General features: G+C 43.4%; 1 protein-coding gene across 1 annotated transcript; it reads right to left on the reverse strand.

The window, feature by feature from the left end:
* Window positions 1-6,872: 6,872 nt before the first annotated feature.
* LOC143933580 (phospholipase A2 inhibitor and Ly6/PLAUR domain-containing protein-like) lies at window positions 6,873-23,264 on the reverse strand. The gene is made up of 5 exons (XM_077456527.1): window positions 23,136-23,264; window positions 18,980-19,096; window positions 16,401-16,547; window positions 14,776-14,916; window positions 6,873-8,442 (listed from the first exon to the last, which is right to left on the reverse strand). Exons 1-5 carry the CDS (start codon window positions 23,203-23,205, stop codon window positions 8,261-8,263), a joined length of 657 nt encoding a protein of 218 aa, XP_077312653.1. The 5' UTR covers window positions 23,206-23,264; the 3' UTR covers window positions 6,873-8,260.
* Window positions 23,265-24,015: the final 751 nt, after the last annotated feature.

A 24,015-nucleotide genomic window follows, 5' to 3' on the forward strand; every position in this document is an offset into this window, starting at 1 on the left:
TAGGCTCGCATGGGGGGGAAGTATGCGCCAGGGGCGGGGCGGTGCCCGCGTGCCCCCCCTGAGACCACCCCCAAGGAGGGGTGAGGCTCGGGGGCTCACGCGGGCACTTATACTCCCTCAAGGAAGGTCCAACCAGGGCTGGGGTCTAGTAAATAGGCACTAGCCTGGAGGACGATAACATTGATATTCAATGTGTAAAGGGTGGGGGGGTGGGAAGGGAGGGAGGAAAATATTGGGGGGGGAGAATATGTTGTTGTTTCACATTTATCAATGAAGGGTATACCGACTGGATCGATCTAGGTAAAAAATATACGCTTATTTTTGTTTTTGACTTCATGATGGAATGTTTATGGTGGGCTATAACCAATCTCCATGAAAGATGGCCCCGTTGAAGATTGTTACATATAATGTTAGAGGGTTAAATAGTCCCAATAAGAGATACCAGATTTTGCAGGAGTTGAAAAAATGGTCATCAAATATTGCTTTCCTACAGGAAACTCATCTTAAATGGTCCCATAATAGTGGTCTGAAGTCTAAAAATTATCCAACTTGGTTTCACGGATATTCCTCTAGCAAAAGGGCAAGAGGAATTGCTATTGGGTTTGACAGAAATACCCCCTTTACTTTAAAGGCTATGGAATCGGATTCTGAAGGGAGATATCTATTTATCAAAGGCTTGATTTTTAATAAAATGTATACGTTGGCTTGTATCTACTGCCCTAATTATCTCCCCTGCCCCTTCTTGGGGAAAGTGTTGAATAAATTAGAATGTTTTAAGGAAGGGGGGGTGATTATGGCAGGGGACTTTAACTTTGTATTTGATCCAACCCTGGATGCCCAACCCCCATCCCTACGCTCAGAAGGTAAATACCTAAAGATAATTAAACAAAAATTACATCGACAGCAACTAGTGGAGGTGTGGAGAATTGCGCATCCAGGGGGAAAGGATTTTACATATTATTCCCAGGTACATCACTCTTACTCAAGAATCGATTATATCCTCTTGGACCATCAGCTTTTGGAGGGGTTAAAGAAAGTAGAAGTAAAATCAATAACTCTCTCCGATCATGCCCCAGTTATGGCTGTTTTGGACCTGGAGGATATACCGATTAGGCAAAGAATATGGAGGTTGGATGAATCCCTCTTGCATGACCATAAAATATTTGAAGCTTTGGAAAGAGATATGAACTTATTTTTTAAAGAAAATAATGTAGAAAATATTGCACCAACTGTGTTGTGGGAGACCCATAAGGTATATATGAGAGGGAGATTGATAGCAGAAGCAGCTAAGAGGAGGAAAATAAGGTCAACGCAAAAATCACTAATCTTACAGGAAATCCAGGAGTTGGAACAGTTACATAAAGGGTTAAATGACCATAAAATAATGGACGAACTTATGGGAAAAAGGGAGGCACTGAGAGATATATTGGAACAGGAAACCAGGCAGGCCTTTTTAAAGTCCGCCAAAAGACAATATGAATTTGGTAACAAACCGGGGAGAATCCTGGCAGGGGTAATTAAACCTAGAAGAAATTTTAATTATATTGCAAAAATTAAAGATAAGAAGGGAGTAATGAAATATGCAACAAGAGATATTAGTTAACACCTTCTTAGAATACTACCAACTACTGTATAAGGTAAATGGTAACCAGGACCCCAAGGATAAACAAAAGAGAAGGGAAAAAATTGAACAATATCTCCGGAAGATAGATCTACCGAGGATAGCAGAGGAGGATGCTGGTATGCTCGATAGGGATATCTCTAAGGAGGAAATAGAGAGAGCAATTAAGGATAGTAAGAATGGGAAGAGCCCAGGGCCCGATGGATACACGTCATTATACTTTAAAAAGTTTTTGGGACCTTTAACACCTTATTTTCATCAGTACATGAACTCAATTGGGGAAGGAAGGGAGATACGGAGGGAAGCTTTGGGGGCCTTTATAACTATATTAGCAAAGGAAGGGAAAGACCCAACATTATGCTCTAGCTTTAGACCGATTTCTCTGATTAATGAGGATGTAAAAATTTACGCAAGGATTTTAGCCGAGAGGCTGAAACAACATATGCCAGATTGTATTAGTGATGCACCGAAATTTCGGCCGCCGAAACATATCGGCCGAAAATGCCCTTTTCGGCAATTTGCCGAAAGAGAAAAACGGCCGATAATGGAGCCGAAAATGGGGCGTGGCCTGGGTATGGGCGGGGCTCCGCCCCCGCCCTGGTGACGCCCATCATGGGGGGTGTGAAGCGCAGGAGAGCCGCCTCCGCCGCTTGTTGGATCACAGCGCCGGGAACATCACAGCTTTCATTTCAATTGCTGTGTGTTCCCGGCCGCGCACCGTCACACGCAGCCCCTCCCCCTTGTCCGGGCACTTAGATAGACAGATCATCCGCAGGATTGGACGGATGATCTGTCTATCAAAGTGCCCGGACAAGGGGGAGGGGCTGCGTGTGACGGCGCGCGGCCGGGAACACACAGCAATTGAAATGAAAGCTGTGATGTTCCCGGCGCTGTGATCCAACAAGCGGCGGAGGCGGCTCTCTTCCCTACACAGGCTGCAACAAAAGGGGACACACAGGCTGGCTGCAACAAAAGGGGACACACAGGCTGGCTGCAACAAAAGGGGACACACAGGCTGGCTGCAAAGGGGGGACACACAGGCTGGCTGCAAAGGGGGGACACACAGGCTGGCTGCAACAAAAGGGGACACACAGGCTGGCTGCAAAGGGGGGACACACAGGCTGGCTGCAAAGGGGGGACACACAGGCTGGCTGCAACAAAAGGGGACACACAGGCTGGCTGCAACAAAAGGGGACACACAGGCTGGCTGCAACAAAAGGGGACACACAGGCTGGCTGCAAAGGGGGGACACACAGGCTGGCTGCAAAGGGGGGACACACAGGCTGGCTGTAAAGGGGGGACACACAGGCTGGCTGTAAAGGGGGGACACACAGGCTGGCTGTAAAGGGGGGACACACAGGCTGGCTGTAAAGGGGGACACACAGGCTGGCTGTAAAGGGGGACACACATGCTGGCTGCAAAGGGGGACACGCTGGCTGCAAAGGGGGACACGCTGGCTGCAAAGGGGGACACGCTGGACACAAGGGGACACGCTGGACACAAGGGGACACGCTGGACACAAGGGGACACACTGGCCGCAAAAGGGGACACAAGGGGACACACTGGCCGCAAAAGGGGACACAAGGGGACACACTGGCCGCAAAAGGGGACACAAGGGGACACACTGGCCGCAAAAGGGGACACACTGGATGCAAAAGGGGACACACTGACTGCAAAAGGGGACACACTGGATGCAAAAGGGGACACAAGGGGACACGCTGGATGCAAAAGGGGACACAAGGGGACACACTGGATGCAAAAGGGGACACAAAGGGACACATTGGATGCAAAAGGGGACACAAGGGGACACACTGGATGCAAAAGGGGACACACTGGATGCAAAAGGGGACACAAAGGGACACACTGGATGCAAAAGGGGACACAAAGGGACACACTGGATGCAATAGGGGACACTGGCCTGCAATGGGGGACACTGGCCTGCAATGGGGGATGCCTCCTGTACCACGTCCTCTGTCTCTGACCATCTCCTGTACCGTGTCCCCAGTCTCTGACCACCTCCTGTACCGTGTCCCCAGTCTCTGACCACCTCCCGTACCGTGTCCCCAGTCTCTGACCACCTCCCGTACCGTGTCCCCAGTCTCTGACCACCTCCCGTACCGTGTCCCCAGTCTCTGACCACCTCCTGTACCGTGTCCCCAGTCTCTGACCACCTCCTGTACCGTGTCCCCAGTCTCTGACCACCTCCTGTACCATGTCCCCAGTCTCTGACCACCTCCTGTACCATGTCCCCAGTCTCTGGCCACCTCCTGTATAAAAATATTTTTTAAAAACAGTCATTTTCGGTATCGGTGCTGTTTCGGTATCGGTTTCGGTTTTCGGCCTAGTGTATTTTTCATTTTCGGTATCGGTTTCGGCACCAAAAAACCCATTCGGTGCATCCCTAGATTGTATAGAAGGAGATCAGGCAGGTTTTGTACCTGGAAGGGAGGCGAGGGATAATATACTGAGGACAACCCTCTTAATGCAGGAAGTTAAGAAGAAGAAGAAGCAGCCTTCCCTTTTCCTATCGGTCGATGCGGAAAAGGCATTTGATAGGTTAGAATGGGAATACATGCTGCAGACATTATATAAATTTGGTTTAGGCCCAAGAATGCTGCGGTGGATAGAGGCCTTATACTCTAACCCTACAGCTCAGATTCAGGTGAATGGGACCCTATCAAACTCTTTTGGGCTTTATAATGGCACACGTCAGGGATGCCCACTATCTCCCTTACTTTTCGTATTCTCTCTAGAACCTCTCTTGGTTTCTATAAGAGCGAACCAAGGTATTGAGGGAATAAAAGTATCAGAGAATGAGCATAAGATATCTGCATTTGCAGATGATATTATGCTCTATATAACGAACCCCAAACAGTCCCTTCCTAGGATTCTGCAGGAGCTGGAGGAATACGGGAATGTTTCGAACTTTAAGATCAATAGAGAGAAAACTGAGATATTAAATGTCTATTCTCCCCCAGAGGAGAGAAGAGAACTTAGAGCTCTTTTCCCCTTTGTGTGGAAAGAGAGGGGCCTGAAATACTTAGGAATATACTTATCGACATCAGTTACAGATTTATATCAAGATAATTATCTCCCTCTTTTAAATAAAATTAAACAAGATCTTAAAGGTTACCCTGCACACAGACTGTCATGGTTTGGCAGGATAAATGTAATTAAAATGATGATTCTGCCAAAGGCTCTATATATCTTTCAGAGCCTCCCGATAAATATCCCAGGGGCCTATTTTAAAATTATTAAATCCCTGATTCAGAAATTTATATGGAACAAAAGAGGAAGTCACGTCTCTTATAAGGTAATGAATAGGCCTAAGGATAAGGGAGGGGTATCTCTCCCAGATTTTCAAAAATATCATTCAGCAGCGGTAATGAGGAGGATTTTGGATTGGGTTTACAACGCTCCATATAAAAAGTGGGTATCACTGGAAGATAATATGAGTAATGTTGCCCTGAGTCAGACCATTTGGATTCCAATGAAGTTTAGGGGTCTCTCTAGAAGAATATCCCCGATTACAATGGAAACATTAAGAACATGGGATGGGGTACTCAAAGGTACAGAAGGACAAAATAACAATAGCCCTCTAATGCCCCTGTCAGGAAATAACTATTTTCCTCTGGGGAAAGAAAACAAAATGTTCCAGAAGTGGACGCATAGGGACATATTAAGGTTAAGGGATGTGTTAAAAGTAAATAGCTTATGCTCATTGGAGGAGATACGAGAGAAATATGGAAGAACACCATGGGATGGATGGAGATACAGACAACTCCAACATTTTGTTGAGTCCCTTCCAAAACCTCTCTGCTCTGGTGACAATTTAAACCCTTGGGAGAAATTGATTGACCGAGGAGGAGTGGGCAGACAGGGGATCTCTAAGATATATAGGACCTTAATATCTTTAATGGAGGATGAGGCGATACCTGCTTTTGGGAGGTGGGAAGGGGAATTGAATCAATCAATCCCAGAAAAACTGAAAGGGAAAGTTATAGACTATACCCACTCCACTTCAATAGATACGAAGATCCAAGAAATGAACTATAAATTATTGGTTAGATGGTATTATGTTCCATCGAAAATGCATAAGATTAACAAAGACTTATCACCCCTCTGTTGGAGGGAGTGTGGGAGGGAGGGAACCCACGCCCATATATGGTGGCAATGCAGTGCAATCCAGTTATATTGGGAAAAAGTGGTGGGCTTAATCAAAGAGATCGATGGGAAGGAAATAGAACTGGATCCCTGGAAATGTTTGTTTCACGCGGTCGAGGGCCCTAGGGAAAAATATAGAAGAGCATTAACTCCATTTCTGCTAAATGCAGCGAAAGTACTGATCCCGAGATACTGGAAAGTAAAGGAAACACCAGGGATAAGAGATTGGTTTAGGGAAATAGATAGATTGAGGATTATGGAAGAACTAATATACCTTCAACGGGGAGCCGAAATTAGATTCCAGGCGACTTGGAGGAACTGGATGGAATTTAGAAAATCCTCAATATATCTTGGAATTATGGGGGATGGAGAGGGCGTCTAGGGGAGGGAGGTAGGATGCATATACTTCATAACCCCTTATAAATTTATTTTTTTTTCTTTATATAAAGGAGGGAAGAGGAGAAGGGGGAGGAAGGAAGAGAAAGGGAAAGGATCCCTTTCCCCCCTTTTTTTTTTTTTTTTTTCCTTTTTTTTTTTCTTTTCTTTTTTTGTGTGGGGGAGGAGATGGGGGGACCCCTTGTTCTAGGGTCCTTTAGGGGGTTTGTCTGGGTTTTTTTTTGGTGTTTTGGTGTGTTTTCCCTTTTTTTTTTTTTTTTTTTTGTAGAAGGGAGTGGGGATGGAAGGAGAGGAATCCCCACCTTACACAAATCACAAATTGGAATTAAGAAAAAGCGTCACGTGGGAGGGGTAACAAATATGGGTAAGATAAAATCACAAAAGGATAATTTTAAACACATGAGGAGAGGAGGAGGGGGTGTTTTTTTTTTTTTTTTTTTTCCCTCTCTCTCTTCTTCTTCTTCTTCCCTCTTGGGATATTTAAGATCGATCCGGTCGGACACCCAATGTGTACTTTTTTTTTTTACTGTCTGTTTTTTATGTGAATGTTGAAAATACTGAAATAACATGAATGTTAACTAAAGTGATTTCTAAAAGTATGTATAAGGAATATTTTGTACTGTTCTCTTTGTAAATGTGGAAAACGAAATAAACAATATTTAAACAAAATATATAAAAGAGATAACTAACGTCCAAGTTCCCAAAAATCCATGGGTTTGCCTGTTCCACGGGACAGATTTACCCTTAAAAGAATATAAAAAATCTGATACCTCAACTATTAAATATAGCTAAGAGTATGATCCCAAAAAATGGAGGGAAGTGGAAGAACCTACGATAAAAGAATGGTTTGAGAAAATAGACGACACATTTAGGATGGAATACATTGATAGGGAGGAAAAAGGAGATGGAGAACCCCAGAGAAAATGGGAAAGAGGGAAAACCTTTAAGTCAACGAAGAAAAATAGTGAGGTGTATGGGTTGCAGGAATAATAAAATAAAAAAAAGGGGGGGGGGGTGAGGGAAAGGAGGGATTAGAGTCATAAAGTAATAGAGAAACAGATAATAGGAAACAAATAGGCTAAGAGCATGTATGGGTGAGCGAGAGATTAGGGGTAATAGGTAAAGAATATTTGGCATTGTCACATATGTGCTATGTCTGGTTGACATATATGTTCTATAGTTATGATTCTGTCTCTCTTTCTTCTTTTTTAGTTTTGTAATGATGAAAATTGAAATAAATAAAGAATAAACAAAAAAAAAAAAGTGTGGCTGCCCCTTTAAGTACTCTTCTGCAATTTTAGAAAATTAAGTGATACATATATTACACATCATGTGTCCCGAAATAAATGCATATTTCTGTGCAACAGTGTAAAGGATGAATATTTCACACATGGTGTATACAAAATTTAATTCAATAATAGAAAAATGCAAAAAATAATAATAGCCCAATGTGACAATACTCAACACCAAAAAAATTAAGAAATAAAAAAAAAAACAGAATGGTGCAATTCTTTAGCTATGTGCTTAACAAATATCAGATATTGGAAAGAAACGGTTCTTCCTTGTGATACCAATGCCGCGTACACAAGATCGAATTGTCCGGCGTACTTAGTCCGGCAAACAATCCGGCGGATAGTCCGGCGTAATTTCTACTGAACGGACTTGGCCACACACGGACACACAGAAAGTCCGGCGTTTGCTAGCGTGATGACGTACAGCACGTACGACGGGACTAGAAAAAGGAAGTTCAATAGCCAGTAGCCAATAGCTTCCTTTTCGTACTTGCTTCTGAGCATGCGTCGTTCTTCGTCCGCCGGACTAGCATACTGACGAACGTATTGTCCACTGAAACCCAAGATTGGACTGCAAAAATACTTTCTAAGTCCACCGGACTTTACGCTGAGAAAGTCCCCTGAAGCCCACGCACGATCGAATTGTCCGGTGAAATGCGTTTCGGCGTACTAAGTACACTGGACAATTTGATCGTGTGTACGCGGCACAAGTGGAATTTATTAGGCTAACTAATTATTGTTCACTAAATAGAAAGAAATATGCGCATATATTTTTTTTATCCAAATTTTAAAATAAAAGCTTCAACAGCAAAATGCAGGCAACAGTGAGGATGCAGAAACTGTTGACATTGCCTCCGCTAGTACAGATATACTCAATGTTGGTTGACACACCATTGACTTTGTAAGACTGGCTTTTGAGATCGCAGATGCTTTTAGTGGCACATCCACGGAGGGCCATTGGTTGGGAACCTGTCGAAAAAGAGAAAAAAATGCAACTAAGGACATATGATAGAGATTCACGTGTTTCTGAATATCTGTGAATATTATGGGAGAATTAGATGCTGATGTATCAAATGTGCTAATGTACTCATTTTTTCTTTTATTGATTTTCAATTTTTAGACAAAACATACAAAAATACATAAAACATTTGTAGAATTGGATATTCTAATATATTAATGAAACAAACAGTATATCAATGTACTCTATATTACTGAATTTACCTTTTCTTCTTTATTTTTTATCTATCTTTATTATATCTGTTATTTCCCCTTTGGGTTTAGCCTCAAAACATATTTTAAGTATACATTTAAACATTAAACCGACGTTTATTATTAAGAGAGCCCCTGAAGAATTTACCGCCTTTCCAGACCAGTGCACTTTTTGCGATTCGGCACTGTGCCGATTTAACTGACAATTGTGCGGTCGTGCGACGTTGCACCAAAACAAAATTGACGTCCTTTTTTTTTTCCCACAAGTAGAGCTTTCTTTTGGTAGTATTTTATCACATAAGTATCAAATGTACTAATGCTGATACTGTTTGCAATGGTGATTTGACCTTGGTTTAAATTTTAGTTGGTTTCTTCTTTTGTTTTTTTTGTTTTATTGGTTGCTTCTGTTGTTGTTTATTTGTTAAAAAATAAATACAGTATTTATTGGTGTATAACACTCACTTTTTCACCATGAAAATCGGGTGCAAATAGCGTGTGCGTGTTATACGTCAATACAAAAATTTACGTTTTTGCCTGAAACTTCCCTCTTAAAATGAATGTGCGTGTTATACACCTGTGCGTGTTATACGCCGATAAATACGGTACATATCTGAATAAAAAAAAAAAAAAAGGGACATATGATAGATAAAATATTACTCTCTAAGGCAGGGGTGCTCAACCTTTTGAAGAGTGAGGGCCATGTAAAGGATTTGGGCAACAATAAACTATGGGGCTTTACTGCCCCCAAACCGCAACCCCCAAAACCCTTATGCCGCGTACACACGATCGGAATTCTCGTCGGAAAAAGCTCTGATGGTTTTCCCGACGGAATTCCTACGGAATTCGGCTTAGGCTGTCTTGCCTACACACGGTCACATCAAATTCCGATCATTTATAACGCGGTGACGTACAACACGTACAACGTGACTAGAAAAAGGAAGTTCAATAGCCAGTAGCCAATAGCTTCTGTCTCCTAGTTGAATCTGAGCATGCGTGATTTTTGGTGTGTCGGAATTGCATACACACGATCGGAATTACCGATAGAAAGTTTTTCCGTAGGGAAAATTGAGAACATGCTATCAGTTTTTGGCTGGCGGAAATTCGGACAGCTAAATTCCGATGGAGCATACACACGGTCGCATTTTCCAATGAAAAGCTCTCATCGGTCTTTTTCTGGCTGGGAATTCCAATCGTGTGTACGTGGAATTACTGTCCTGAGTCCCCTATAAGGCTGCTTTCAGGCTGATGTGATGCGATTTTCCCACACTGCGGGTACAGTGCAGTTCATCTGTGGCTTTTCTGTGGGTTAGCTGCACTAAGTCACAAATTTATATTACATCTTGTGGGTGTGGTGCGCTTTCTGAAAGTGCACCGAAACTCCTGCATTTTCTTTTCCAGCTTCTGCTGGCATTGCTCTCCAGGCTGCTAGAAAAGTCCCAGGAAAGTGGACTTGGTATCACTCCACCTAGGGAAGGAGTCAGTGCTACAGAGGAAGCATTGGCTTATGCGGTTCCTGCCCCCTCCGTGGCCATCTGCTTCATCCACTGCCGATGATGGCTCAATGCATTCTGATGCTCTGTGATGGCGGGTTGGCAACCCATAGATCACGATCTGGGCTTGCCGACCCCCAATCCCATTACATGGGCATGCTCTTCCCTGGTTTGGGCTTGTGGGCCCCTTTAGTGTGCTCCGTGGGCCACAGGTTGAGCACCCCTGGTCTAAGGTGTACTGACAGGGATGCAGAGGCTGCAAATGTTTCAGAACCTATGAAGTTTTGGTGCAATATATAAAAGTTCTCTCCTATTTTTCTGTTCATGGAATGATATGGCCATTTGGAACTGTTATGCCGCGTACACATGAGCGGAATGTCTGACAGAAGCTTTTCATTTTATATTCCGATCGTGTGTGGGCCTCATCTGACTTTTTTTTTGTTGAAAATTTTTGAGGGACCTAGAAATGGAACATGTTCTAAATATTTCCGATGGAACCAATTCCTATCGGGAAAACCGCTTGTCTGTATGCTGTTCCGACGGACCAAAAACAACGCATGCTCTGAAGCAAGTACGAGACGGAAGCTATTGGCTACTGGGTATTGAACTTTCTTTTTCTAGTCCATCGTATGTGTTGTATGTTACCGCGTTCTTGACGGTCGGACTTTGGTGTGATCGTGTGTACGCAAGACAGTTTAGCGAATTTCCATTGGAACTCCGTCGGAAAAACCTTCAGAGTTTATTCCAATGAGAAAACCGGTACAGGGCATTAGATGCATATTGGGCCATCCAAGAAAAAAAAAAAAGTTGTGACCTGATCTACCTGTGTATGGGAAACTTCTGGCTTATAGGTGCCAAAGAATCAATGAGAAATAAAATAGACAGTATGCATATCAAAGATAGAAAAAAGCTTTAACCACTTGGGTACTAGCCTGTATTATCTTTTCATTACCAAGCAATTTTTCAGTTTCCTGTGCTGTGATAGCTTGAGTGACAATTACTTTGACATGCAACAGGTCACATTGAGGGCCACTATGGAGATCTATAATATAGAAGAGGAGATGGGTGGCATCTACATTTTTTTTTAATGAGATATGAGGGATTCCTTCTTAAGCTCACTGATTTATAGTTGGTCTTCTAAATCCAATAGTTAAATTAAAACTCCAGCCAAAAGTAACAAGATCCAAAAATGAACAGCGCCTTTAGATAAACAAACTAAGCCATCATTTATACTTAAAAAAAAGGATAATTTAATGATTAACCACTTAAGGACCGCCTCCTGCACATATACGTCAGCAGAATGGCACGGCTGGGCACGATCACGTACCGGTACAGTGCCCAGCCATGGGTCGGGAGCGCGCCGGGTCCTGAGCTCCGTGGCCGCGGGACCAGCGGACCCAATCGCCGCTGGTGTCCCGCGATCGGGACACAGAGCTGAAGAACGAGGAGGGGTCTGTGTAAAAAAAAACTCTCCCCGTGCTTCCTAGTGTGGCTGTCACCGATCGTCTGTTCCCTGTTATAGGGAAAGACGATCAGTGATGTCACATGCCAGGCCACGCCCCCCTACAATAAAAAAAAAAACATAACGTCATACATAACCCCTCCTCGCCCCCTAGTGGTTAACTCCTTCACTGCCAGTGCCATTTACACAGGAATTAGTGCATTTAAATAGCACTGATTGCTGTATAAATGACAATGGTCCCAAAAATGTGTCAAAAATGTCCGATGTGTCCGCCATAATGTCGCAGTCACAATAAAAATCGCTGATTGCTGCCATTACTAGTAAAAAAAAATATTAATAAAAATTCTATAAAACTATCCCCTATTTTGTAAACGCTATAACTTTTGCGCAAACCAATCAATAATCGCTAATTGCGATTTTTTTACCAAAAATATGTAGAAGAATACGTAATGGCCTAAACTGAGGTAAAAAAAAAATTTTATATATATTTTTTGGGGATATTTGTTATAGCAAAAAGTAAAAGATATTGCATTTTTTTCAAAATTGTCGCTCTATTTTTGTTTATAGCGCAAAAAATAAAAACCGCAGGGGTGATCAAATACCACTAAAAGAAAGCTCTATTTGTGGGAAAAAAAGGACGTCAATTTTGTTTGGGAGCCACGTCGCATGACTGCGCAATTGTCAGTTAAAGCGATGCAGTGTCAAATCGCAAAAAGGGGCTTGGTCCTTCGGCTGCAAATTGGTCCGGGCTTAAGTGGTTAAAGAGCTGCATTCATTTTTGTCTTCTATGTCTTCCTAGAGTTCAGTTTTAATTATTAATCCCATACACAGTGCAATGCAATGCAATCCAATTGTGTTAATCTCTTGCAGATCATCCGCTACATAAGTGACCCCATCCAAGCACTCTCTGGTGTAATCCAGTGGATAGTGTTTCCCCCAGCCTCTCACCTCAGATAAGGGATAATAGGCAGCCTTACAGACAATGACCGATCCGTTCCCAGGCTCCCTCTGATAGCACAGCTCCTATATAATGCTTTCCTCCGTCTGGACTTATCCTGGGCTTCCAGACAGATATTAGAAAGAAAAAGGGAGGGACTCCATAGTGCAGTATTAAAAGCTGATATTTTTAATATAAGGTAAAACACTTACAATTAAGATGAACAAACAACCGCACTATTGAATAGCGTTACCGATCCTGGCCGAGATCGGAAACGAACGTCACCCGACTCTCTTCACTGACGCGTTGCGTCACTGCCCACGTCTTTGATATAGTCACGTGGACAGTGACACAACGCGTCAGATAAGAGAGTCGTGTGACGTTCGTTTCCGATCTCGGCCGGGATCGGTAACACTATTCAATACTGCTTGCGCATTAGTTCCCCCTATTTCATTACATGATGGGACTTTTGCAACAGCTGGAGGCCCACCAGTTTGAGACCCCTGGTCTGGAGAATCCTGGAGGTTGACTCCATCACAAGGAAGGCCCAAGTTAAGTAGATGTTTAGCATACTACTTGCATACATTATACGTGTTTATTTGTTAGGAAGGATAAATAGCTTGTACATTGTAGGCATATTTTGTAATATCTGTCGGTCTTTTACTATTTACCTGGAATTGTAATAACTTGTATATGCAACAGTATGTTTAGTGAAAGCATGTTAATACACTACAGAGGTCTAAGCTTCCTTGCTTTACTGCAAAGTAACCTTAAATACACAAAGCAAAACAACCAACCCACCCCTTCCTGAGACACCAATCAGATGTACTGTATCTTCTATTTCTTTAACCCTAAAACTGCAGGGCACCCGGTCAACCCTGTCATGTTGTTCCTATGACTATGACCTCTGTCTTACTTACTATGGACCGTTATTTAGTCAGGGTCTCAAAAATAAAAGGGCTCTACTAAAACCAAATAAAATGTAGACCTTAAATGAGGTTTTAAGGGCCTTCAGAATTACACATAGAGTTCTCTTTTGGTTCTTGACATGTGTTTTAGCCAGTTCTACAAGTTGCCTTCCCTAGATATATTGGAAGGGTTCCCCTACCCCCCTCGTATAAAATTCTAAATACTAACCACAACATACAAGGCCATCCACAACATCGCCCCCAGCTACATCACCAGCCTCATCTGCAGACATCACCAAAATCATCCTCTTCGCTCTTCCTAAGACCTCCTGCTCTCTAGTAAACATGTGCGATTCGTTTCGTACGAATCTCAAATTCGTACGAATCTCAAATTCGTACGAATTTCCCTAAATTCGTACATTCGGGAGGATCCAAAATACAAATTGCCATCCGTCCGAATTTTGTACGAAATACGAACTTTTGTTTACGAATCCCCAGGAGGAAGTCAGCACAGCACAGGGATGGTGGGAGCCCCTCATCTAAGGAAAATTCGTATTTCGGATAGGGAATTCTTCTACGAAATTTTGTATTTCGGATAAAAACCAAACATCCATCAGCATCGACTGTCATATTGAGGTATATTTTTGCCTTTAAATTCATCGTAACGAACGTTCGTACAAGTTAAAGAACCTAACAACAATTCGTATTTCGTACGAATTGAAATTGAATTTCGGACACGAAAGACGAAGTACGAATTAATTTTAATACGAACCATAACGGAACAGAACGAAACAAATTTATTGACGGCGCCCATGTCTACTCTCTAGCTCCCTTGTTATCTCATCCCATGCTCGTCTCCAGGACTTCTCCAGAGCCTCTCCCATCCTTTGCAACACCTTGCCACAGTATGTCCAGTCAGCTCCTACCCTGTTCGCCTTCAGGCGAATCCCTGAAAACTCACTTATTTAGGCAAGCCTACCCCACCTCCACCTAAGATCTGTACTTGACTCACCTACATCAGATGATCCCCTGCAGCTATTATCTTTTGTACCACCTCCCCCTCCCTTTATATTGTAAGCTCCAATAGCAGGTGCCTCCTATTCCTTCTGTATTGAACTGTATTGTAATTGTATTGTCCCCCTATTGTAAAATACTGCATAAACTGTTGGCGCTATATAAATCCTGTATAAAAATAATAATGATAACTTTCACTTAATCCGGTATTATTGGTCTGTGAGTGATATGATTGAGAGAACACATTTTTTGATTAACAGGGAGTCTTTCTGTAATATTTACCTGATTGTGTTTTACTCCTCAGAAGACACATGGTCTCATTGCCCGTACACTGAATGTTGGATAAACTGTAGCACCAAGTGGAATAAGAAGAAATGCAACTTCTACATCTCAACCCATTGGACACTGAGCTGTCTGCTGGTACTTAGAGAAGGAAAAAGGAGACAGTCACAACAATATAGAATTAGAAGATCCTTGTATAGTCACTATTGGCTATATTGCAACCGTGGAAAATTCTAGAACAACTGACATGAACTTTTCTTTGTGGGTGTTTGGGCTCCTGTAACTGGCAAATTTCTGAATTGTGCCAGTTGACTGGTGTTGGGTAGTGGACAACTTGTTTCTACTTCTCCTATGCATTGCAATAAGAGGTATGGAACGGCCTGCAAGGAGTTCAACGTGGTAGGTGTTTTTGGAAATGGGCCAATAATGTTTTTTTGCACATACAAAGACAGGTTGATGCCACTATATACCTTCAGCTCTAAAAATGTTTTAAAAATTGTTGTGGTTCTTCCCTTCCCCTTCACAGCTAAGTGAATGTAAGTGAAGGACCTGTGTAAATGGGCGTAGCATAAGGGGTTGTAGGGGTAACAATCGCAACCCCGCCCCTAGCTCCTGGTGGCTCCTGCAGCCTCCCTGTTATATTAAGATATCCTCCACAAAGTCCAGCTCCGATCTGCCCTAAGGCCCCCACAGCCACATTCCAGTACTGGGCTTCTACTTTACCTTCCATAGTCCACACCCCTCTGTTCCCATTGTCTGGGGAGAAGCTGTGAGCCATTTCCTGAATGGAGAGAAGAAGGAGGTGAGAAGAGCCCAGGATGGGGAAGTGTCTATGCTGTGTGCTGGCAACATGGAATGGCAACCGAGCTCATCGAGGAGAGTGCCGTCCTGTAGCCACGACTGGACCGATGTCACTGGTGAGGTATGACACTGCTCAGTGTCTCCTGGTCACCTGATTCACACCTAATGCATTTTTAGTACTTTTTGCATTTTTAAGATTTGCACTACAAAACGTGTTCCATAGGAAACCATGATAAATGGACTGTGGTGCAAATCTGCAAAAATGCAAAAAGCACTAAAAATGCATAGATGTGACTCTAAAGCCTTGTACACACGGTCGGAGAATCCGTCGGAATGTGTCCTATCGGACCGTGTTGTCGGATAATCCAACTGTGTGTGGTATGCATCGGACTGATTCCGTCGGAATGTGCGTCGGACCCAATTTTCCAACTTGTTGGAAATATTTCCCGACCAACTGGTTCGATCGGACATACTCCGATCATGTGTAGAGAATTTTGATCGGACAAAGTGCCACGCATGCTCAGATCAAATTCCTACATCAAAGCTATTGGCTACTAGCCTGAATGTAGTCCCATCGTAACGAAATTATGTCATCACGTTCTGAAAGATCGGATTTTTTGACAACTTAGTCCGACCGTGTGTATGCAACAGTTTCGGACAAGATCCGACGGACAAAATCGGACGGACAAAATCGGACGGATTTGGTCGTCAAAATCTCCGACCGTGTGTACAGGGGCTAATTGTGTCTTTTCTGTATGCTTTAATAATAATTGAGTGTTTTATTTTACAATAACTTGATGTGCAGAGAAAGTAAAACTACTTACAAGAAGGCAAATATGGTATGCAGTTGTCAGTAGAGCAGCATGATGAAGCCATCTTAATGTTTGATCCGGTGATGCCGATGGTCCCATTGACGTCACACTGGGTTCGAGGTGCGCATGTCATTGTATAGGAAGTTAAGCTACTGTTACCTAAAAATAAACAAGCAACTGACAATTCTGTCATGAAAACTTAATCATGGAATTATATTATTATATTATATTATATTGTGAAAGATAATGTTGCGCTGAGTAAATTGATACCCAACATGTTACGCTTCAAAATTGGGCCTGCTCGTGGAATGGCGAACAAACTTTTACCCTTAAAAATCTCCATAGGTGACGTTTAAAAAATTCTACAGGATGCATGTTTTGAGTTACAGAGGAGGTCTAGGGCTAGAATTATTGCGCTCGCTCTACCGATCACGGCGATACCTCACATGTGTGGTTTGAACACCGTTTTCACATGCGGGCACGACTCACGTATGAGTTCGCTTCTGCACGCGAGCTCAGCGGGATGGGGCGCATTTTTTTTTTTAAATGTTCTTATTTATTTGACCTTTTATTTTTACAAAAAAACAAATGATGTCACTTTTATTCCTATTACAAGGAATGTGAACATCCCTTGTAATAGAAACAAAACATGACAGGGCCTCTTAAATATGAGATCTGGGGTCAAAAAGACCCCAGATCTCATATTTACACTAAAATGCGCTAATAAAAAAAAAAAATAGTCATTTAAATAAATATTTAGAAAAAAAGGCCTCAGATCTCACATTTACACTAAAATGTGCAAATAAAAAAAAAATTGGCATTTAAAAAAGTATTTAAAAAAAAAAAAAAACCTCAGGTCTCATATTTACACTAAAATGCGCAAATAAAAAAAAATTGTCATTTAAAAATTAAAAAAAAAAGACCTCAGATCTCATATTTACACTAAAATGCACTAATAAAAAAAAATTGCATTTAAAAAAAGTGTTTAAAAAAAAAAGACCTCAGGTCTCATATTTACACTAAAATGCACTAATAAAAAAAAATGGCATTTAAAAAAATATTTAAAAAAAATACCTCAGATTTCATATTTACACTAAAATACTATGGTATGGAGATGGGGGGGGGGGGCATCTTTCCCTCAATCGCCCCCATACCCAGCAAGGGAGAAGATCCAATCACCTCCGATGCTGCCAATGGCTCCGGTAAGTGGCGGAGGGGGGGAGGCCTCTCCCGCTGCCGATAAAAGTGACCTCGCGGCAAATCCAAGACCAATTTTATCAGAAAGCGGACCATCGGCTGAAGAAGAGGATTCCAGGGTTATGGCAGCTAGATGCTGCCATAACAATGACGTATATCGGCGTGCGGCGGTCCGTAAGTGGTTAAAACACAGTAAAGCACCGTCTCAACCTGCTCTGCACATGCTCAGTTGCTCTTAAGCACTGATCAATTTGTAAAGGCTGATCTGCTGACAGCCTTAAAGCAGAGTTAAACCCTCATATCCTCTACAGCCAAGGAAGATGCTTCTGTTTGATCTGCAACTGCCATGATGCTGCACGTGTGATCAGTTATCACAACAGTTTGGTCGAGGGCACAAGCGCTCTTTTTTTGGTAAAACCAGTGGGTGGCAGTGTAGGGGTTAAGTGTTCCTAGGGGTGTGTTACTAACTGTGGGGGGGGTTGGGCTTTCATTTAGTGAACACTGATCTCTGCTCCAATCACATGGAGCAGAGATCAGCGTCACTAGTTGCTAAGCAGAATTGAGAAATGCTGTTTACATGGCATTTCCTCCATTCAGCCGTCCCGTGAGACGATCGCGGGTATGCCCGCGGCGATCGAGTCCGCGAGTCCCGCGACCGGACTCACGGGGGTCCCGACCAGCGCTCCCGATGGCAGGGCGGCATTGAAGATTGGACGTACATATACGCCAATATGCCTGCCCGTGCCATTCTGTCGACGTACATCGTCGTGCGCTGGTCGGGAACCGGTTAAAGAAGAAGAGAATTGTGCGCTGCATTTCAAGATTTCATAATTTGCCGTGTCACGAATGTTAATTCTCCATTACGAGCGTGAGTTTACAAGACCGACCGCTTCTGCTTCCGAGCGTGTTTGTACTTTCCGCAGACGGACTTGTGTACACACGTTTGGAAAATCCGACAACAGACATTGGTCCGCGGAAAATTTTAAAACCTGCCATCCAACATTTGTCCTCGGAAAATCCGACAACAATTGTCCGATGGAGCATACAAACGGTCGGATTTTCCACCGACAGCCTATCATCACACAATTCCCATCGGAAAATCTGATCGTGTGTACGAGGCTTTACACTTATTGTACGCAACACAAGAGAGACGTGATGTTCTAATAGAAATATTCTGCACGTGGAGGCACAGGGAGATCCTCACAGGAGTGTAGTCAAAAAGAGGAGGGAGGGGCCATATTAATCAGGGGTGGGTCAAAAGCCATATTAATCAGGGGTGGGTCAAAAGATTGCCCAATAAAATGATAAAACAGTGACTTGTCCATCTTAACATCTAATTGGATATAAGAGTAATGGAGCAAACACATTGAGTTTCATGTTGAACGATAACTTACCTATAGATTGTACTGTGTATATAACCGTACACAAAGAGCCCGAAGAACAAGAAACGCTGGAACCTGTGCAGGAGGTGGATGTCTCAGAGGAACATTGTATGCAGGAGAGCGAGCAGCCTAAAAGTAGATAAATTATATTTACAGTTTAACCACTTACAAACCAGGAGATTTCCCCCCTTAATGACCAGGCCATTTTTTGCGATACGGCACTGCGCCGCTTTAATTGAAAATCCCGCGGTCGTGCGACATTGTACCCAAACAAAATTGACGTCCTTTTTTTCCCACAAATAGAGCTTTCTTTTGGTGGTATTTGATCACCTCTGCGGTTTTTATTTTTTGCGCTATAAACAAAAAAAGAGCGACAATTTGGGAAAAAAAACAATATTTTTTTTCACTTTTTGCTATAATACATATCTCTACATTCATTGCAATACTTTATTTCACACCGTATTTGCGCAGCGGTCTTTTTTCTTCTTGGAAAAAAATACACTTTTTTGAGTTAAAAAAATAAGACAACAGTAAAGTTAGCCTAATTTTTTTCTATATTGTGAAAGATAATGTTATGTAAATTGATACCCAACATGTCACGCTTCAAAATTGCGCCCGCTCGTGGAATGATGTCAAACTTTGGCACTTAAAAATCTCCATAGGCAACGTTTAAAAATGTCTACAGGTTACCAGTTTTGTGTTACAGAGGAGGTCTCATTCTAGAGTTATTGCTCTCACTCTAACTATCACGGCGATACCTCAATTGTGTGGTTTAACCTCCCTGGCGGTACGATTATTTCAGATTTTAGGTGCTAAAAGCGGTACAATTATTTTGCATGAAAATTTGGCGTTTTATATTGTAGTCCTGTAATTCTGAGGAATAACTCACTTAAATCTGTCCAAACCAGAGTCTAGAAGACATCCCGGGTATGATAAAGTTTGAAAAATGAAATCATAAATTATAATATAATAAATAACTATAAATAATTATACCAAATAATAATATAATAATAAAAATTATTCAATAATGTAATCAAATCAAAAACACTGAAATTTGCTCAGTTGCAGAATTGTCACTGTCATTACTTTTCAGTATTTGATGACGGATCTCCCCACAAATCGATATCGCTCAATTCTGCGAGTGATTCCAATTTATTATCGCTGTTTTCTAGCTGGTCTAAAATCATTTCTGATGTAAAGTGACAGTTTTGGTTGCTATGGACAATCTCCAGTTTCCAGGCATAAAGAACAGTTTTTATATTATAAAACTGCATGCAGGACACTGGGCAGACCACTAGGGACAAAGGGGGTGTGAAATGATTACATACAGCAATGTAATCTGTAAGATTACATTATATTGTATGTAATGTGTGTTTCACTTTTTGAATTTGGCGCCGTTCTCCGTCCCCGTGCGTCACAGCGCACGCAGGGAACGGAGATCGGCTCCGTGATACATGGAGCGGAGGACAAGCCGCTCACGGTGCGGGGTCAACGCTGGATCCAGGGGAGAAGGTAAGTAACCTCTCCCTGCATTTGGCGATGCGGTCCCGAGTCTGGCTCGGGGTTACCGCTTTTGGTACAAAATCTCCACCCCGAGCCAGACTCGGGAATACCACCAGGGAGGTTAAACACCGGTTTCATATGCGGGAGCAACTTAAGTGTGCGTTTGCTTCTGTGCGCAAACATGAAGGGACGGGGTTTTTCTTTTTTTTTTTTATCTTTTCTTTTTTTTTTTTACACTCTCCTTTAAAAAAAAAAAAGAGTCACTTTTATTCCTATTACAAAGAATGCAAACATCCCTTGTAATAGAAAAAAAGCATGACAGGACCTCTTGAATGTGAGATCTGGGGGGTCAAAAAGACCTCAGATCTCATATTTACACTAAAATGCAATAAAAAATGCCATAAAAAATTAAATGTCATTTAAAAAAAAAAATCCCCTTTAAGAGCATTGGGCGGAAGTGACGTTTGACGTCGCTTCCACCCTCTAATGCTATGGTGCCGAGCGGGGGCCATCTTTCCCTTACTCGGCATCCAAGCAGTGAAGGGAGCGGATGCCATCGTCTGTCTTCACTGCTACCGATGGCTCCAGTAAGCGGCAGAGATGACCCGAGCGGAGTGGGGGGGGGGGGGGGCTCTCCTGCCACCGATAAAAATTGATCTTGCGGCGAATCCGCCTCAGAGACCACTTTATCTTAAAGAGAAAAGCACGCCGTTCCTGAAAATAACAGCAGCTAGCTGCTGCCATAACAATGGTATTTAGCATCAAATTACCGACGTACAGGTAGGGGGCGATTTGCATTAAGTGGATAATTTGAGTTATTCCCGCAGCAACTCGGTTCATCCAGAGATATGCATGCATTTAGACTTCACCAACAGAGGTACAGACAAGGTAGATATATCACTACCTCACCCTCTCTGTTTGAGTGTCTACCATTATCATTGAGAGTGAAAGTAAAAGAAAGCCGTCCCCAGAAAATTAATAGAGGGGGAATCTTCCAAGGAGGAGAAACTAGTTCTAGGGGTCTCCAAGCAATCCCCTTAATTTGCAGGGATTTCATTTCACTTCTTGTTTTGGCTATGGGACAGGAAGTGAAGGTAAATCTCCCCAATGGGACACAGACAAAAAAAAAGTGTCAAAAGCGTCCGATCTGTCCGCCGTATTCAACCTAAAAATCGCAGAGCGCCGACATTATTAGTAAAAAATAAATATATAAAAAAATGGCATAAATATATCCCCCTATGTTGTAGACGCTATAACTTTTGCGCAAACCAATCAATATACACTTATTGCAATTTTTGATTTTTAAATCAAAAATATGTAGAAGAATACGTATTAGCCTAAATTGATGAAGACATTTTTTATTTATTTTTGGTGGGGGGGGGGGGGGCTGCTGCTGACTTTTAAAATAATGACACTTACCCGCCCAGCGCGCCCGCGATGTCGGCACGCGAAGCCGATCTCTCGATCGTCTCTCGGGTGCTGCCGCCGCCATCTTGGATATGGGAATCAGGAAGTGGAGCCTTTGGCTTCATTTCCCGGTTCCCTACTGCGCATGCGCGAGTCGCGCTGCGCAATAAGGATGGTCCCCGCTGTCTCTGGGATCCGTGTGTTTCCCAGCAGGCAGCGGGGGACCTTCGGAAAGGGGCGTAGATTCTGCGGAAAGGGGCATAGCTTCTGCAGAATCTACGCCGGAAGTGGGTGCAGATACCTGTACTGTACAGGTACCTGTACCCCCCTCCCCCCTGAAAGGTGCCAATTGTGGCGCCAGAGGGGGGGAGGGTTCCAATGAGCGAAGCTCCACTTTAGGGTGGACCTCTGCTTTAACTGGATGCCGAAGGACAGTTCACTGCCAGAATGGAGGAGAAGAAAGAAGACAGCCAGCTGCCAGGGGAGTGGAAGATCAGGTAAGTAAAAGTGATTTTTGTGCCCCAACCCCCCCCCCCCCCCCGAAAACATAAACCACCACTTTTTGTTCTCTGGGCTTTACATCATTCCCGGTAAATCAAAGCAAATATGTTCAAAGTCTAAAACTGCGTACACATGACCGGACTTTCCGGCAGACTAGGTCTGGCGGAATCAGTCCGTTGGACAATCCGATCGCGTGTGGGGTAATCCGATCATTTTTCAAAAAATAAAAAAATCAGACGGACCTAGAAATAGAACATGTTTCAAATCTGTCCAATGGACTCAATTCCTATAGGGAAAACCGTTCTCCGCAAGGGCAGCTATTGGCTACTGGCTATTGAACTTCCTTTTTTTATCCCCGTCTTACGTCGTCACGTTCAAAACGAACTGACTTTCGATCGGACTTAGTCCGTTCGTGTGTGGCGAAGCCCGTTTGTTCAGAAAGTCAGTCGGAACTCCGCCGAAAAGTCAGTCAGGAAGACCGTCGGACCTAGTCTGCCGGGAAGTCCGGTCGTGTGTACGCCGCATTAAAGTTTGTTTTCTGTAGGAAGCAGCCATAGTCATTGTTGAAAAGTCTTCCGGCATGCTTCCAGAGATGGACCCTTGCTCTCTGTGAAAGCAGCGGTCTCCCTGCAGAGGTCTGACACACCCCTTACTTAGTCGGAGCTATGGGTCTGATTAAACTAGGCGCTCTGAAATTGAGTAACATTATATCAAAATTAACATTTAGACGTTATTTAAATATTTACAATCTACTTACTCTTTGCTACAAGAGCCAAAAGCACGCCCAGCGGAATTCCAAAGAAGGGTTGCATGGTACAGCTTCCCATAGATTGGTGCAATTTGTCCGAAGTCTCGGTCTTTTCTGAAAAATTTCAGGTGAAATCCTTAACCAGTTGCCGACCGCCGCACGACGATGTACGTCGACAGCATGGCACGGGCAGGCATATTGGCGTACATGTACGTCCCTTGCCTCCCGCGGGTCGGGGGCCCGATCGGGCCCCCGCCCGGTGCCTGCGGCGGTCGGTTTTCGTCCGGGAGCGATCCGGGACGAGGGGGCAGCCATTCATTCATGGCCACCCCCACGCGATCGCTCCCGACGAATAGGAATCCCCCGTGACATCACTTCCTCTCCTGTAATGTAAACACAGGAGAGGAAGTGATGTATTCTCTCCTCCGTGTCGGTATTTTTCGTTCCGACACGGAGGAGAGCGGATCGGTGAGTTGCACCAACACTCTACACACACAGTAGAACATGCCAGGCACACTCACACCCCCCCTTTACCCCCCGATCACCCCCCCAATTACCCCTGCCCCCCAGTCACAGTGACACCAATGTCATTTTTTTTTTTTTTTTGCATTGGTGTCATTTGTGACTGTAATAACTGTTAGGGCAGTTAGGGTTAGCCCCCTTTAGTTCTAATGTACCCCCCTAACTCCCCCCAATAAAGGTTTAACCCCGTGATCACCCCCCGTCGCCAGTGTCACTAAGGCTGGGTTCACATTGCAGCGGTTTATGAGAACGAATGTGATTCGCACCGCACTGCAGTGCAAATCACATCCGATCTCTGTGCGATTCGAGTTCAGCCATTCGCTGCACCCGCCACACCCGCCGCACCCGCCGCAAATTCGCACGGGAC

Source organism: Lithobates pipiens, unplaced genomic scaffold (genome assembly GCF_037356315.1).
Source record: "Lithobates pipiens isolate NorthernLeopardFrog02 unplaced genomic scaffold, aLitPip1_a1.2 Scaffold_27, whole genome shotgun sequence".
NCBI lineage: Eukaryota > Metazoa > Chordata > Amphibia > Anura > Ranidae > Lithobates > Lithobates pipiens.

Coding starts and splice junctions, on each gene's coding strand:
- LOC143933580 (XM_077456527.1), bottom strand. CDS start 23,205: ATGGGAAGCTGTACCATGCAACCCTTCTTTGGAATTCCGCTGGGCGTG. Junction 19,097..23,135: donor TTTGGCTCTTGTAGCAAAGA/GTAAGTAGATTG, acceptor ATCTACTTTTAG/GCTGCTCGCTCTCCTGCATA. Junction 14,917..16,400: donor CATACCATATTTGCCTTCTT/GTAAGTAGTTTT, acceptor TCCTTCTCTAAG/TACCAGCAGACAGCTCAGTG.